This window comes from Protomyctophum parallelum (genome assembly GCF_964188405.1).
Source record: "Protomyctophum parallelum genome assembly, chromosome: 5".
Taxonomy (NCBI): Eukaryota; Metazoa; Chordata; class Actinopteri; order Myctophiformes; family Myctophidae; genus Protomyctophum; species Protomyctophum parallelum.
This window is the reverse complement of record NC_139702.1, coordinates 14,528,292-14,545,190: the sequence shown is the minus strand read 5'-3', so window position 1 is coordinate 14,545,190 and position 16,899 is coordinate 14,528,292. Positions and strand designations below refer to the sequence as shown.

The 16,899-nt window shown below is 42.6% G+C and overlaps 1 protein-coding gene across 1 annotated transcript; it reads left to right on the top strand.

The window, feature by feature from the left end:
- Positions 1-7,946: 7,946 nt before the first annotated feature.
- On the top strand, positions 7,947-16,332 carry cryba1l2 (crystallin, beta A1, like 2; the record flags this gene model as incomplete). Its single annotated transcript, XM_083765470.1, has 5 exons — positions 7,947-8,021; positions 10,232-10,350; positions 12,935-13,076; positions 14,646-14,788; positions 16,185-16,332. The coding sequence occupies 5 exons, from the start codon at positions 7,947-7,949 to the stop codon at positions 16,330-16,332; spliced, it is 627 nt and encodes a 208-aa protein (XP_083621596.1).
- Positions 16,333-16,899: the final 567 nt, after the last annotated feature.

Below are 16,899 nucleotides of genomic sequence, written 5' to 3'. Positions count from 1 at the left end.
GCACCTGCTGTAAAATGAAACCAGGTGTGCAGGAAGTCATTTTGATGAATTGAACACGGTGGACCCTCTTGTAAACAAGTGTAATGCTTAATATGGTCGTCCACTCACAGTTAACAGTCTTTGAATTGAGTTTGTGCTTGAAATGTACTGTAATTCTGCAAAAAATATTTCAATCAATCAATCTCTCTAATAAACTTTCTGTGCAGCACCCTGACTTGTGAGATGTGCTTTCTTGGATTGGATTGGATTGCTGATCGTTCCACCCAAAAAAACAAGAATTAAAGGTGACCGAGCCTTTGCTAGTTTTGCCCCCAGGCTATGGAACGACCTCCCGGACCACCGGGAGGCTATGGAACGACCTCCCGGACCACCGGGAGGCTATGGAACGACCTCCCGGACCACCTGAAATCTGTGGCCTCTGACCTTAGAGTATATATGAATAGAGAAGGCACCCAGAGGAAACCCTGAGGCGAAATGGACATAGTGGCCGAATTAAGGTATTGCAGCCTGGCCCCAAACACATGAACGCGCTGGTCCGTTGACTATCATTGTACACGTTCACGACGGACGACGCTCGTGCGCGTTCAACGGCAGCGCGTTCATGTGTTTGGGGCCACTCACCATTGCAATCCGTCCCAGAATGCACTCTGTTCCTACCAGGAAGGAGGAGTGAAATCGTCTCATGCGCTTTTGAGCAACTTAATGCAAGTGGATGGAAGGAGAACTCGGGTGTCTTTTCTATTCATATATACCCTAAGCCTCTGACCCACCATTTTAGACAGGCCTTTGCAACATAGTGCTGTATTGATTGTTGTTCTGTCTTCTTTTTCTTTGCTCTATTCTTATTATTTTTATTCTTATTATTAATATTGTTACTATTGACATGTTTTGTTTTGTATAGCTGGAATCATTGAAGCCATTCAGGTCTGACGTCGAAATTAAAAAAAGTTCTGACAGTTTTCTGAAATACCTACAGTATGTTTCTGTATCAGTGGTGCTAATTATTTCATGTCAAGGACCCCAAAAAATTATATGTAATCGGCCGCCGACCCCCAATCTGAAAATATGTTATTCCAGGAACCCCCTCAGAAGCAAAGATTTGAGTTAAAAACGTTTGCTCTGAAAGAATATATATTCAAAGATTTGTGCCGCATTTTCACGATTTTTCAAAAATAGCAGACCTACAAGCTCGTAGCGCGCCACTCGGTGGCGCGCTATGAGCTTGTAGATCTGCTATTTTTCAATAGCTAAATTATAACATTTTTAAAACACCAAAAGGGGTTCCCGTCCCAAAATGGGTTTTAAGCCAAGGCTTTGGGGATGGAGGGTTGTTCCACGTTGCCTGTGTGGGGGGGACGGGGGGACGGAGGACTTGTGTAAATATCATATAGCCATGAATAAACAAACACGTCATGGCGATTTGGTAAATATAGGCCCATCTGCGTCTCTGCATTATGGGACGATTCTTCAAATGCCTTCTAAATGGTAAATGTTTTCTGAAATTTGACAGTGGTTCTCAACCATCTCTATGTCAAGGACCACCGGAATTATCTGTATTTGGCTGCGGACCCCCATCTGAAAATATGTTGTTCCAGGGACCCCCCCCCCCCCCCCCCCCAGAAGCAAAGATTTGAGTTAAAAACGTTCGCTCTGAAAGAATATATATTCAAAGATTTGCACCACATTTTCAAGAAAAAGGAAAAAAAAAGCAGATCTACAAGCTCCTAGCGCGGTGCCGTGCTATAGGAGCTTGTAAATCTGCTATTTTCCTGCCTCCCCCTGGCCAGCCGGGGCGCCTGATGGAGGGGAAAGGAACTGGTTGGAATAACGTGTTCCTTCCACGCGCTACGTCCAACCAGGGAAACCCCCCCCCCCCCCCTGTCAGGTGTAAAGGAGCAACTTGGACACTCAGGCATGAAGGAAGCATGAGTTCAAGTCTGTTGCTCTCCCCAGGTTGGTGGAGGGTATGTAGAGCCCAGGATCACATTAGATAATTGACACAGGGGTGACCACCGAACTACAACATGACGTCACTGAGGTGACCACCGAACTACAACATGACGTCACTGAGGTGACCACCAAACTACAACATGACGTCACTGAGGTGACCACCGAACTACAACATGATGTCACTGAGGTGACCACCGAACTACAACATGACGTCACTGAGGTGACCACCGAACTACAACATGACGTCACTGAGGTGACCACCGAACTACAACATGACGTCACTGAGGTGACCCACCGAACTACAACATGACGTCACTGAGGTGACCACCCAACTACAACATGACGTCACTGAGGTGACCACCCAACTACAACATGACGTCACTGAGGTGACCACCGAACTACAACATGACGTCACTGAGGTGACCACCCAACTACAACATGACGTCACTGAGGTGACCACCGAACTACAACATGACGTCACTGAGGTGACCACCGAACTACAACATGACGTCACTGAGGTGACCACCGAACTACAACATGACGTCACTGAGCCGCGGTGAAGAGCAAACCACCGCCACCGCTCCAGCCCTTCTCTCTGTTTTTACTCACCACCGCTCAACGTTATTTCAGCTCCGGTGGTCGCCTCACCACCGGAGCGGTGGTCACCTCACCACCGAAAATCCAGACTATTAATAGTCCTTAACACACCCCAAATGATTGTACATACAGTATGTTAATAGGCCTATTTAATATAGCCTACAGTAGATCTTGTGAATTGTTGTAGACTTGAATGCCATGATTTCAACTGCTATAGCTGCATGGACCGAAACTATAGCATATTATTATAGCAGTGGTGGAAAGTAGGCTTATACATTTAATTAATTACTGTACTTAAGTGCAATGTTGGGGTATTTGTAACACTTTTACCCTACATCTCAGATCCAAATATTGTACTTTTACTCCACTACATTTATCTGACAGCTTTAGTTATAGCCTATACTTTGTAGATTTTGACTATTATCACAAAACATACTGTACAATAACCACTTCAGCCCAAAATACATTTCCGCCATTTGAAAATAGATGATCTACAAGCTGAACTCTACAATGCGTCGACACTTTGACATTTTGAAATGGGACATTAAAGTGATAGTATAGCCTACTTTCGGTATACTTTTAAGTACATTTTGATACCAATTATTTTGTACTTTTCAAATTTGCGACTACTAACTATAGGCTACAGAGTATATTTCTATATTGCAGTATATTGATATACTTTCACTTAAAGGGACACTTCACCCTTTTTGCAAAAAAATATATGTTAATGACATTTAGGAGCTTTAGAACACTTTCCTGGGGGTCTTTATGTGTGTAATATGTGGTTTTAGATATTTTAGATTGTATCAGTGAGCCCAGTGTCTCTGATGTCATGGACACTGGGATCACTTACTTCCTGGACTACATGTGTACTCAGTAAGACAGACCTCCCCTATCCACAAGGAGGAGCAGTGCACCAAAGTATTTTGGGAATTGTAGTCCAGGAAGGAAGTGAGACCAGTGTCCATGACATCAGAGACACTGGGCTCACTGCTACAATCTAAAATAATCTAAACCCACATATTACACACATAAAGACCCCCGGGAAAGTGTTCTAAAGCTTCTAAACGTCATTGACATATATTCTTTTGCAAAAAGGGTGAAGTGTCCCTTTAAGTAACACACTTTTTCCACCACTGTAATTTTAACTGCTATATACTGTACATCCATTAATTGATTGATTGACTGTGAGTGGACGACCCAATAGAGCATTACACTTGTTTACAAGAGGGTCCACGTTGTTCAATTCATCAAAACATTTAGAGACGTATACAAATAGACACTTCTAATTGAAGGGAAAAGAAACATATACAGTGAGGGGGAAAAGGAGTGGGTTGACTATATTGACTACCGGTATTTACTTTTACAAGTAACAAACATATATACTTATTCCACCTCCATGAAACATTTTGGAATGTGTTTTCTATGTATAAATATATATATATATATATAAATATAGGCCTATAGCCTAGCCCAGCGGTGCCCAAAAGCAGTGTTGTTTTTGGCAGCAAATTTCTATTTTAGTTTTAGTCATAGTCTTTTGAATAGTTTTCACTTAGTTTTAGTCACATTTTAGTCACCTGGAATGTTCTAGTGTTTAGTCTAGTTTTAGTCGACTAAATGTCATACGATTTTAGTCGACTAATTCTACAGTTGATTTAGTCGACTAAAATGTGTTTTGACAGGCCTTGATGTCGTTGTAATGACATATTTAACACTTTGGTTGCATGCTGAAAATAGCAGATCTACAATCTCACAACGCTGTGAGATTGTAGATCTGCTATTTTCAGCATGCAACCCAGCATAAAACTGGATCTCTTGTCCACTAGTACCTTCCTAACATTTTAGTCTAGTTTTTATTTGTTGACGAAATTGTCAGTATATTTAGTCTTAGTTTTAGTCATCATAGATTCGTTTTTATTTAGTTTTTATTTAGTTTTAGTCAGTGAAAAAAGGTAGTCGACGAACATTTTTCGTCTTAGTTTTAGTCGACGAAAACAACACTGCCCAAAAGGTAGATCGTGATCTACCAGTATAGATCACAAAGGCTGTGCAGGTAGATCAAAATGACATGCACTAAAAAATACATTATTTAAATGTAAAAAAAAAAAAAAAAATCTGCAACTTGTATTAAGACAGGGCCTGTTAGCTCAAACCCACAACGCAATACTTTGTTTTCAAGTATTGTATCACAAACGTCAGTAGCATTACAAAGTTATATGCAAGAAAACCCTATACCAATTCAAAATGTTCCGTCCAATTCCAAGTGCATTATAGTCTTATACTGTATGTAACGCCATCGCCACTATTCCAAAGCACACTCAGGGACATTGTTTAACTATTTTCAGCAATTGGATAATATTTTTTGGATGGGTACAGTGTTGTTTTTGGCAGCAAATTTCTATTTTAGTTTAGTCATAGTCTTTGGACTGAAACTTAATTTAGTTTTAGTCACATTTTAGTCACCTGGAATGTCTTAGTGTTAGTCTAGTTTTAGTCGACTAAATGTCATAAGATTTTAGTCGACTAAATCTACAATTGATTTAGTCGACTAAAATGTATTTTGGCGGGTCTTGATGCCGTCGTAATGAGTGTTTTTACACTTGCTGAAAATGTATTATTTTCAGCATGCAACCAAGTGTAAAATGACTTAAACTGGATCTCTTGTCCACTAGTCCCTTCCTAACATTTTAGTCTCGTTTTTATTCCATGACTAAATTGTCGATATATTTAGTCTCAGTTTTAGTCATCATAGCTTAGTTTTCATTTAGTTTCCATTTAGTTTTCGTCAGTGAAAGAAGGTAGTCGACGAACATTTTTCGTCTTAGTTTTAGTCGACGAAAACAACACTGGATGGGTAGATCTAGTTGAGCTTGTCATTTTGAAAGTATAGCTCCCAAGTAAAAAAAAAAGTGTGGGCATCTCTGGATAGGCTATTATGAGTATAGAACACATTTGACACTTTCCAAAAAAATAATAATCAGAAAGGTTTGGTCAGTGTAAAGTCCATGTGATTCTGTGCATATGGCCCCCTGACCCGTCCATTGTGAGGCCATAGATAGAAGCACTGTGCTGACCTGTACTATACACCAATAGGGCCAAACAACGGTGGAGGTCCCAGGGAGGAGCCCCCCATTCATCCTCTCATTCAGTCATTCCCATGCGGCGCAGCGCAGCCGTGCACGCGCCCCCCCTGCATGTCCCCAGGCCTGTTGTGCTGCTATGTGTATGGTTTGCTGAGTCGACAGGCCCCCATACACACACACACACACACACACACACACACACACACACACACACACACACACACACACACACACACACACACACACACACACACACACACACACCCACACCCACACACATTAGGGGGAAACACACAAAGACAGGGCAGCAGGTGAAAGGGTGTGTGTGTGTGTGTGTGTGTGTGTGTGTGTGTGTGTGTGTGTGTGTGTGTGTGTGTGTGTGTGTGTGTGTGTGTGTGTGTGTGTGTGTGTGCGTGCGTGCGTGCGTGCGTGTGTGTGTGTGTGTGTGTGTGCGTGTGTGCCAAACACTGCATAGAAGTGCATGGCCTGGCGCGCGCGCGCACACACACACACACACACACACACACACACACACACACACACACACACACACACACACACACACACACACACACACACACACACACACACACACAAGCACTTTGACGCACACACATATTGAACACACACGAATGCATACGCTCGGCAAGGGCCAACAGAAAATGGCACGCGTGTGAAATGAATGCGCGCAGCAGGAATGTACAGTATAGCGCTAGTGCACCGACTGGGCCTCTATCTATATGCTCAGCAATCGTTTGTTACGCACGGGGGGGGGGGGGGGGGGGACACGCGCGCCGCGCGCGACCCCCCAAAAAGCGTGACCCGGTCGATGGACACGCGCCTGGCGGGCACGGGGGGGTGCCCGCGTGGACGTCCATATAAAACTGAAGCGCCAGATTCTCACAAAAGTCTGTAAATAGGATTGGCGTTGGGCAAGGGAGAGGAGGCGATACAGGTAAGGGTGAACACAGCAGGGTGATATGGCCATACCTGGCGCTCCGTTTTCACTACAGCGCTTATCGATCTCTGGACAAATATGGATCTGTTGTTGTCAGTGGTTTTATAATTTCAACCCTTTTCATATCAATTAAGGTCCATTATTATTTATTTATTCAGCCACGGATGATGACATTATTTTGGCCTCTCAGATCCAAGACTAAAGAATATTTTGTTATCATTATTTGGATAAGGTTTTCCCCACATGCTGTAGGCCTATTGATGTTGGTTATGATGATTATAGGAGAGATAACATGCAGGCAAACGCTGATCAGAAATAACAATTATTCTATACGTTCTCTTGTGTCAGTGGACTTTTATATCAATAATTGAACTATTGAGAGCATAAAATGAAACCACGTTTTTTTGTCACATTGTATGCTCTCAAAGTCAAGAGTCAAAGATAAGGGTCCATTTGGTTTGGTTTCAGTGGCGTGCACAGATAGACAATAGGGCAGGGGGTGCTAGAGCACCCCCTGCCCTTTCTTAATTTGTAGTGTGGAACATGGTGACATTGATCAAATCTTGATTAAAAAAACGCTTCTACTATATTATTTAGGCCCCCACAATCTAAAGCTGTTTCTATGTCAGTGGTTCTTCGATTAAAGAAAAATAGCAGACCTGCTATTTTTCAATAGCTAAAGCACCAAAATGGGTTCCCGCCCGAAAATGCGCTGCACGCGGTGCCCTTTTTTTCACTTGAGCACCTGCCCCTCTAAATGTCTGTGCACGCCACTGTTTGGTTTGGACCACCTGGAACCCCCTAGCCTAAAGGACCACTGGTGGTCCCCGGACCACTGAATCTCCTGGATTAACACCACCGCTGTACCTTTGGAGACGTTTTGATTATTATAGCCTGCCAACCTTTTTTTATTTAACCCACTGCCAATCAAGAGGAATTTTAATACATGTATAACCAATTAGCCTACATGTCCCAAAACAAGTTGAATTTATAACCTGTGAATTAGCCAAATGCCTATGATGATACTAAATGGCCTAATGTTTGCTATCAATGCCTTTCCATGGGCCCTATATTTAGTTTTATTTCATTTGTTGGATGTGTTTTTGAGTGGTGCAACCACTCCAAGGAACAGCAATGTCCCTATGTTTAGACAGGGGGCGCTGTTGCACCACTCACTTCAGACTGGTCTGATTTTGGTTAGGCCTGCTGTAAATTAGACAATAGGTTGCTGAATGCAAGCACATGCTCTGGAAAATAGTTTATTGTTCTATCCATTCTAATGCACTGTTTGTCTGTCCCCCCCCCCCCCTCTCTCTCTCTCTCTCTCTCTCTCTCTCTCTCTCTAGAGATTCAAAATGAATAGGGCTACTAAATCTCACATGACCTCATCCATGTACTTCCCAGGCATGGGTATGGCCCCCTTCTTTAGGGTAAGGTAACACACACACACACACACACACACACACACACACACACACACACACACACACACACACACACACACACACACACACACACACACACACACACACACACCAAAATACTCGCACACACGCATGCGCGCCGTCTTTATGTGCATTATGGATCGCAATGTGCATAAAATTCGATATTCGGCGCTTGATTCGACCTTAGATTGATTTCGTTATGATAATAAATCAGATCGCTTGTATAGATGAATTGAACACGGTGGACCCTCTTTGTAAACAAGTGTAATGCTTTATCGGGTCGTCCACTGACAGTTAACAGTCTTTGTCTTGAGTTTGTGCTTGAAATGTAGGTACTGTAATTCTGAAAACTGTTAATAAATCAATCAATCAATCAATCAATCAATCAATCAATCAATCAAAGGCCCATCCGCTAGGTTTTTGGGACATGTGTTACAAATACAGCGGGCACTGGGAAAGGGCGCCATGTGGCCATTTTTGGAACGGCACTGAACCAAACCACCAAAAAAAGTGAGCGACACCCACAGCCACAAAACTAGAGGGAGCGTAAACGATGATCTGGTGCCGCCCACTTACAACACAAATATATTATGGGTAAATTCACCTTCCGCAGCACTGCTATTCAGGTGTGGAATGCCCCGCCCCCTTCCCTTAACCCATTCAGGCCCGACGACGAAATTTAAATCATGACAGATTTTCTGAAAGATTTGAACCACTTTTTAACAATAAAAAAATAGCAGACCTACAAGCTCGTAGCGCGCCACTCGGTGGCACCCTATGAGCTTGTAGATCTGCTATTTTTCAATAGCTAAATCACAACATCATCATCATCATACTATAATTCAGTCAATGTCTGTCTGTCTGTGTCAGAAACACCGCCGTATCTCCTCATTGCCTCCACCAATCGCTCCCACTTTTCACACAAGCATTGACAATAATATGGAGGTCTTAACGAAGCCCTTTTTCCAATTTAACAAATTATGAATTAATAATGAATTTATTAGTGAATAAAAAATGCGAAAACGCACCCAGGGCGCAGTACCCCCCACGGCAACAAGGGGGGGAGGGCAAATATCTCACAACGGGTAAGGGCTAGTAATATTTAAAACACCAAAATGGGTTCCCGCCCCAAAATGGGTTGTAACGAGCAAATCACTGGCCTCCTTTTAAACAGGCCTAAAATGTTCACCTGTCAGCAGGTTCGAGGGAGAGGAGGTGACCAATTACTGTTTTTAGATTCTTGTTCATGACTATTATGACTGAGTGCAACATGGGACCAGAATGGAAACAAGGACCTTGTGACCGCAAGGTCTTTCTTTCGGAAATCCATTTGGACCAAAATGCCTGACTGTACCTTGTAAAAGAGTTTAGCGTATAGGCATACACAGTTAATATACGGTAATATACAGGTATGATCTTGGTACAATTCGGGAGTTTACCGGAGTTTGTTGGAAAGTTTAACGGGGGTTTCCTGTAATATATACACATCCTTATGTATTCCATGCTTTTTGCGCAGTGTTGTGCTGTTTGCATTGTTCATTTTAGTGTTGTTTTCGTCGACTAAAACTAAGACGAAAAATGTTCGTCGACTACCTTTTTTCACTGACTAAAACTAAATAAAAACGAATCTATGATGACTAAAACTAAGACTAAAAATACTGACAATTTCGTCAACAAATAAAAACTAGACTAAAATGTTAGGAAGGGACTATAGTGGACAAGAGATCCAGTTTTATGCTGGGTTGCATGCTGAAAATAGCAGATCTACAATCTCACAACGCGTCGCAGAGCGACGCGTTGTGTATGTTGTGTTGTTGTATTTTCAGCATGCAACCAAAGTGTAAAATATGTCATTACAACGACATCAAGGCCTGTCAAAACACATTTTAGTCGACTAAATCAACTGTAGATTTAGTCGACTAAAATCGTATGACATTTAGTCGACTAAAACTAGACTAAACACTAGAGCATTCCAGACGACTAAAATGTGACTAAAACTAAGTGAAAACTATTCAAGAGACCATGACTAAAACTAAAATAGAAATTTGCTGCCAAAAACAACACTCATTTCATTTCATTTCATTTCATTTCAATTCAATTCAATTCAATTCAATTCAATTCAATTCAATTCAATTCAATTCAATTCAATTCAATTCAATTCAATTCAATCAATCAATCAACCAATCACGTTGCAGATGACCGTGTTCGAGCAGGAGCACTTCCAGGGTCGCTGCATGGAGTTCACCGCAGAGTGCTGCAACATCCACGACTGTGGCTTCGACTGGATCCGCTCCGTCCGCGTGGAGAGTGGAGCGTGAGTCATTCACACACACACCCGGCCTGTATACGCATGTCTGTGTGTGTGTGTGCGTGTGTGTGTGTGTGTGTGTGTGTGTGTGTGTGTGGGTGCGTGTGTGTGCGACACTGCGTACACATGCGTGCGTGCACATGACTGAAGGTGAGTTCACTCAAAGCATGAGAAAGAGGGACACACAAGACGAGTGTGATAGAGGTGGGAAATAAGATCGATGCTGTGGTGTGTGTGCGTATGTGCGTGTGCGTGTGTATGTGTGTGTGTGTGTGTGTGTGTGTGTGATATGATTTGTCATCCCCCCCTAATAACGGAACAAGGAATATGTCACCTTGTGTTGTTCTGACGTCAGTACAGTCCTACATGTACTGGCAAGAACATCGACGCAAGGCTTTGTTCCAAAATAGTAGCTGATAAAACACGGCGTGCATAGCGTTCAGCGCTCAGCGCTCAGCGTACCCAAGGCAGTGTGGTGTGGGTGAAATAGGCACACAATGTGCTCGGTGGCCACTGGCCAGTCCTGGAGGTCATCTTAACCCATTCTGACCTGAGATCAGATTCTAACGCACAGAAGAATGGTGGTTCTTTAATATGACTATTTCTATGGGGCCATGTCTCAAGTAAAAAAAAAAAAATAATAATCTTTTCCTACATTAAAAAATATATATACTGTATATTTTAATACAACTTTTATACATTTTAGAACAATTAAACAAATATAAGAAAGCCTGCTATGTTCACTAGTTTGGGTTCCCGCGGGCAAAACGTCTAATCTCTCTCTGTTGGGTCTCGGTCTAAAAAGATTGTGAACCATGCAGTGAGCTATGATGTCAGCTCTACAACATCAGTGACAAAGTTTTTAAGGCCCATCCCCGGCTCCATAATTCGCCTCTCCACTGTTGACTAAAATATACAATTTAAGTTTTAAAAAGTTAAATATTTAAAGTATACTACTGTTAAACATTTCCCAAGTTCACTATGGACTTTAATATTTAGAAAAAGTTATTCATGTTTACATGCAGGCCACCGAGTGGCGCGCTACAAGCTTGTAGGTCTGCTAATTTTGAAAAATCTAAGAACGACTGACATAGAAACGTAGCTTTTTCAGAGAACTGTCAGGATGTAGAAGACATTTTTAGAATCTGATCTCAGGTCAGAATGGGTTAACGGCCGAGCTACACCGAGCGCCTAAACCGTTGGTGGTGTTGCTAAACTTTCCGAAGGGTGCCATGATTCTAACGCCTCTAAGGGTGTGTTCACACCTAGCAAGTAATAAGTATAGAAATAAAGTTGCACCTTTGTTTCCACAAGAACAAAACCTTGTGTGGAATTAACACTACATACTACATACTTTTCTCTTTTCTCAACTTTTGCAAGCTCATTATGAAATGGCACCTTTTCTGTCTAATCACTCTTAGAGGAGACCCCATGCCTACCGTATAACACCATACAGACAGTGTCTTCCTGGATGTTAACTCATTGAGACCTGCTGAGACCAGATTCTACAAATCAAATCAAAATCCGTCCAAAACTGTTTTCTGAAACACCTAGGTTTCTATATCAGTGGTTCTCAAACTATTTCATGTCAAGGACCCCAAAAAAGATTTGTATTTGTCTTTCAAAAAGCATGAGTGAGTATAGCAAATATACAAAAGTATGAAGAAGATATGTTGAAAAAAAAATAACAGCGTCGTCGTAAATCAGTGTCATACATATTCTGAAGAAAACCTGGAGACTTGACATTCACTAATTGGGTCTCATGATCAAAATACAAACATCATATCAAATTAATTTCACTCCTATGCCACCAAAATGTGGAATGCCCTACCAACAGCCATTAAGACATGTGAATCCCTTGACTCCTTCAAAACTGCTCTCGATGGGCACCTACGGACGGCTGCAATGCGAAACTGGCCCCCGTAAATAAAGTCTGAGTCACCCCCTTTTCTCCTTTAAAGGTATATTCAGTGATTTCACTTAATTCAAATATCACTTATTTTTTTGTTTTGTTGTGATAATCCTCCCTACTATAGAGTGTGCTGGCCATATAAGGAGTTCCTCCCTGTCCCCAGTTAACCCCTGGGGGTCAAAAAACCTTAGGTTTCGTTTTTGACTCTCTATCCTGATTGGACGAAAGGCTGGGTCCCACAGTCAAGTGAAATCACTGAATATACCTTTAATGTATAATATATTTTTTCCCTTTTTACTTTCTTTATAATATAAATCATCACATTAAGATGATTCCCTGTATATTTGTACTGCATGTCTCTACATCTTCTGATGAATTGAAAATGGTGGACCCTGTTGTAAACAAGCGTAATGCTTTTACAGTAACAGTTCTCGTATTGATCATGGTTTGTAAAAAAAAAAAAAAGTTAAATTTGCCACGGACTCATTAAGGGATCCATCTTGCGCCAGCCCTTACCCCTCATCCCTAAACTTATTTGCCATTTGTTTTACTATTTTATAACACTTAAAAATAGTTAAACTACAGCCAATCTACATCGACACGTTGTTAGCTTGTAGATCGGCTATTTGTACTATTTTAAAATGTTTTTTGTCCTGTCCTGTCCTGTCCTGTGTCCAGTTGGGTGGGCTACGAGCACCATGACTTCCAGGGACAGCAGTTCATCCTGGAGAGGGGAGAGTACCCTCACTGGGACGCCTACTGCGGAAACCTGTCCTACCACGTGGAGAGATTCATGTCCTTCCGCCCCATCTACTGCGCTGTGAGTTAATATAATATAACCTGTCCTAGAGAGAGAGAGATTCATGTCCTTCCGCCCCATCTACTGCGCTGTGAGTTAATATAACCTGTCGTAGAGAGAGAGAGATTCATGTCCTTCCGCCCCATCTACTGCGCTGTGAGTTAATATAATTGAACCTGTCCTAGAGAGAGAGAGAGAGATTCATGTCCTTCCGCCCCATCTACTGCGCTGTGAGTTAATACAATTTAACCTGTCCTAGAGAGAGAGAGATTCATGTCCTTCCGCCCCATCTACTGCGCTGTGAGTTAATATAACCTGTCCTAGAGAGAGAGAGATTCATGTCCTTCCGCCCCATCTACTGCGCTGTGAGTTCAGAGAGAGAGAGAGAGAGAGAGAGAGAGAGAGAGAGAGAGAGAGAGAGAGAGAGAGAGAGAGAGATACTCATCTCTTGTGATGGTGTGGTTGTGACTTGTGACTGAGTCAGTGGGAGAAAGAATGCTTATAGGAAAAGTATGGAGAGTAAGAAAATATGAGTGAGTGAGTGAGTGAGTGAGTGAGTGAGTGAGTGAGTGAGTGAGTGAGTGAGTGTGTGAGTGAGTGAGTGAGTGAATTAATGAGTGCATAACTATGCCCCAATCCTTTCTCTGAGCATGTCCATTCATGAAAAGCTGTGACATCAACTCTGGCTAAAATTAAAAACCCCACTCCTAAACAACCCTTTGCGACACCTTAAGCGTTCTTACTGTACGCGTGTAGATCTGCTCTTTGTGGCATGATGACGCAACACGGTAACACGTACGTACTGTATGTAGGACGTAGTATAGGCTTATATATAGACATAGCACTGACGAAGGTCTTATAGGACCGAAACGCTTGCTTTTTAATTGCACTTTGAGCACACTTTATGAGCATGATAAAATAAAGTTTTTTTTTCCTTAAGTCTCAGTCTTAAGGAGTTTTTACTTCTAGTTTATATACGGTGAGCGAGTCTTTTTCTGTCAAAGTTTCCCTGTAGTATAGGCTTAACGAATACTGGACAACTCACCCCGGTGCGTGCCCGCTTTTCCTCCCGGAATTTTCACCAGTGAGGGATAACTTTGTAATATGCTATTGGCTGTTTGTATTCTTTTTGGAAAAATATAAAAAGATACTCCTGATTGACACAGGGGTGAAAAATGGGTTACAAAATCGTGGGATAAAAAAAGAAAAAAAAAGAAAAAGAAAGATACTCCTGTGGAAAGGCTATATTTATTTTACTTATATTGACCCTATAAACAATTTAGTATTATTTAGTTTATGTAAGGTTTTGCCGCCTCAAATGGTACCTCGTCAGATAATCCCCACATATCCTACAACAACTTCTGTGAACAGACTTCACTGTAGTAGCTTTTCATAAATTATATTTGTTCTGCTGTCATGAAAGTTTATAGTTAGAGAAATTCAAAGTCCAGCCGTCTGCTGTCCAGCCTCTCCCACCCCTCACTGGGGAAAATTCTGGGAGGAAAACAGAAACGGGGCGAGTTGTCTCGTTACTGGCTTAACACATGCACTCTCTCATCCTCTTTTCTCCATGTCCTCCCTCCCTCTCAGTCTCACCAGAGCAGCCGTATGACCATCTACGAGAAGGAGAACTTCTTCGGGCGTTGCACCGAGCTGTGTGACGACTACCCCTCCCTGCAGGCCATGGGCTGGTGCATGCCCGAGGTGGGCTCCATGCACGTGCAGTGTGGCGCGTAAGTAGAGAGAACCCTTTGCTGCCCCTTTACTGCCCCTTTACTGCCCCTTTAATGCCCCATTACTGCCCCTTTACTGCCCCTTTACTGCCCCTTTACTGCCCCATTACTGCGCCTTTACTGCCCCTTTACTGCCCCTTTACTGCCCCATGCTCGAGGTGGGCTCCATGCACGTGCAGTGTGGCGCCTAAGTAGAGAGAACCCTTCGCTTTATTTATCGCCCGAAGCTTTCGATCTGGAACGTTGCTTCCTTCCCCCGACGCAGTTGTTACACTATAGAGCAGCGCAGTCCCTCCCCCTTTCAGAACAACGAACGGCCCAGGAAATGAACGCAATGCATTTCCCCATAGGCAGTTTTTATTTAATTTATTTAAAGACCTTTTAAGCGTCGTACGAAGCCAACTCTTGTCGTGACAAATCATGACAACACACACAATATTTCGGGCCAAACAAAGAATTAGAAAGTAGAAAGAAACGGCACTTTTTTGTTGTTTTTCTTCTTTGTAATTATTTGTTTGGTCCAAAATATTGTGTGTTGTCATGATTTGTCACGACAAGAGTTGGCTTCGTACGACGCTTAAAAGGTCTTTAAATTAATTAAATAAGAACTGCCTATGGGGAAATGCATTGCATTTTCATTTCCTGTTTGTTGTTCTGAAAGGGGGAGAGACTGCGCCGCTCTATAGCCTTTGAAGAATGAATGAACCCGGTCGTGAACGTGAACTGTAGCTCCATTTCACGACCGCCCGCCTTAAAATAGCGCGATCGTTTCTTGATAATGTCGAGACCTAATTCATCGCCGTCCGCCATCCAAAACAAGGAAGAAGAACAGAGCGACGTACCGCTCTCTGCCATGACTCTCCATAGGGTTTCATTGTGACTCGATTACCCAGAAGCCCCTGAGAAGCGAGCATCAGTTACTTTTGTGTCCGCGGAAAACCGGTCGATAAAACAAATAAAACATTAGTCGGGAAAGTAAACCCCATTCAGCCCTATATATTATATTTTTTTACTTTTTCCACCAAAAACCCTCTAGACTGGACTGCGCCAATTTCTCTTTGCCAAAAATAGCAAGATCTACAAACTCACAACGCGGTACAGGAAACTCTGAAGAATTATGACACATATTTGAATACTTCTGTATACTTCTGTTCTCTCTCTCCCTCTCCCTCTCTCTCTCCCTATCTCTCTCTCTCCCTCTCTCTCTCTCTCTCTCTCTCTCCCTCTCTCCCTCTCTCCCTCTCTCTCTCTCCCTATCTCTCTCTCTCTATCCCTCTCTCTCTCCCTCTCTCCCTCTCTCCCTCTCTCCCTCTCTCTCTCTCTCTCTCTCTCTCTCTCTCCCTCTCTCTCTCTCTCTCTCTCTCTCTCTCTCTCCCCCCCCCCTCTCTCTCTGTAGCTTCGTGTGCTACGAGTACCCCGGCTACAGGGGCCAGCAGTACATCATGGAGTGTGAGAGACACAGCGGAGACTACCAGCACTGGAGGAACTGGGGCTCCCACTGCCAGACCCCTAAGATCCAGTCCATCAGACGTATCTACCACTAAAAAGGCCCCAATCAGCAGGGGAGATATATAGAAGAAGAGCCTTAATTGGTCTCTTGGCTTAAATTTAAGACTTGGATCTGGTTCTCCTGGACCATAGGGGACCTCTCGCGGTCCCTATGGCTGCCATGGTGACCAAGAAGTCTTGGGTTTGAGTTTGGGACCTCGGCTGTTGCTTCTAAATAATCCCATCTTTCAGATGCGCATGCGCAGCCATAAGGCCTATAATCCATGCGGTCAGGACAATGACCAACCGACAGTCCCCAAAAACTGATTATGTTCCCCCCCCAAAAAAAACATCCATACTACATCCATGCCTCTGTTGTATGTATGCCTTGTTTATTAACATTCACTGACATGATTATTCTTTTTCTTCCTTTTCTTTCTTATTTCTTTTATTTCTTTATTTTCTTTTTAATATGGCTGAAATAAAATTTAGTGCATGAGAAGTATTGTTTCCTGTGGTTTCTGTGTGAGTGTGAGCTGTATGGGGCGCATATAAAGAGAACCTTTTGTTTGTTTACATTTCCAGTTATAGGTAGAATCAAGCACCTAACGGTGAACAATTTA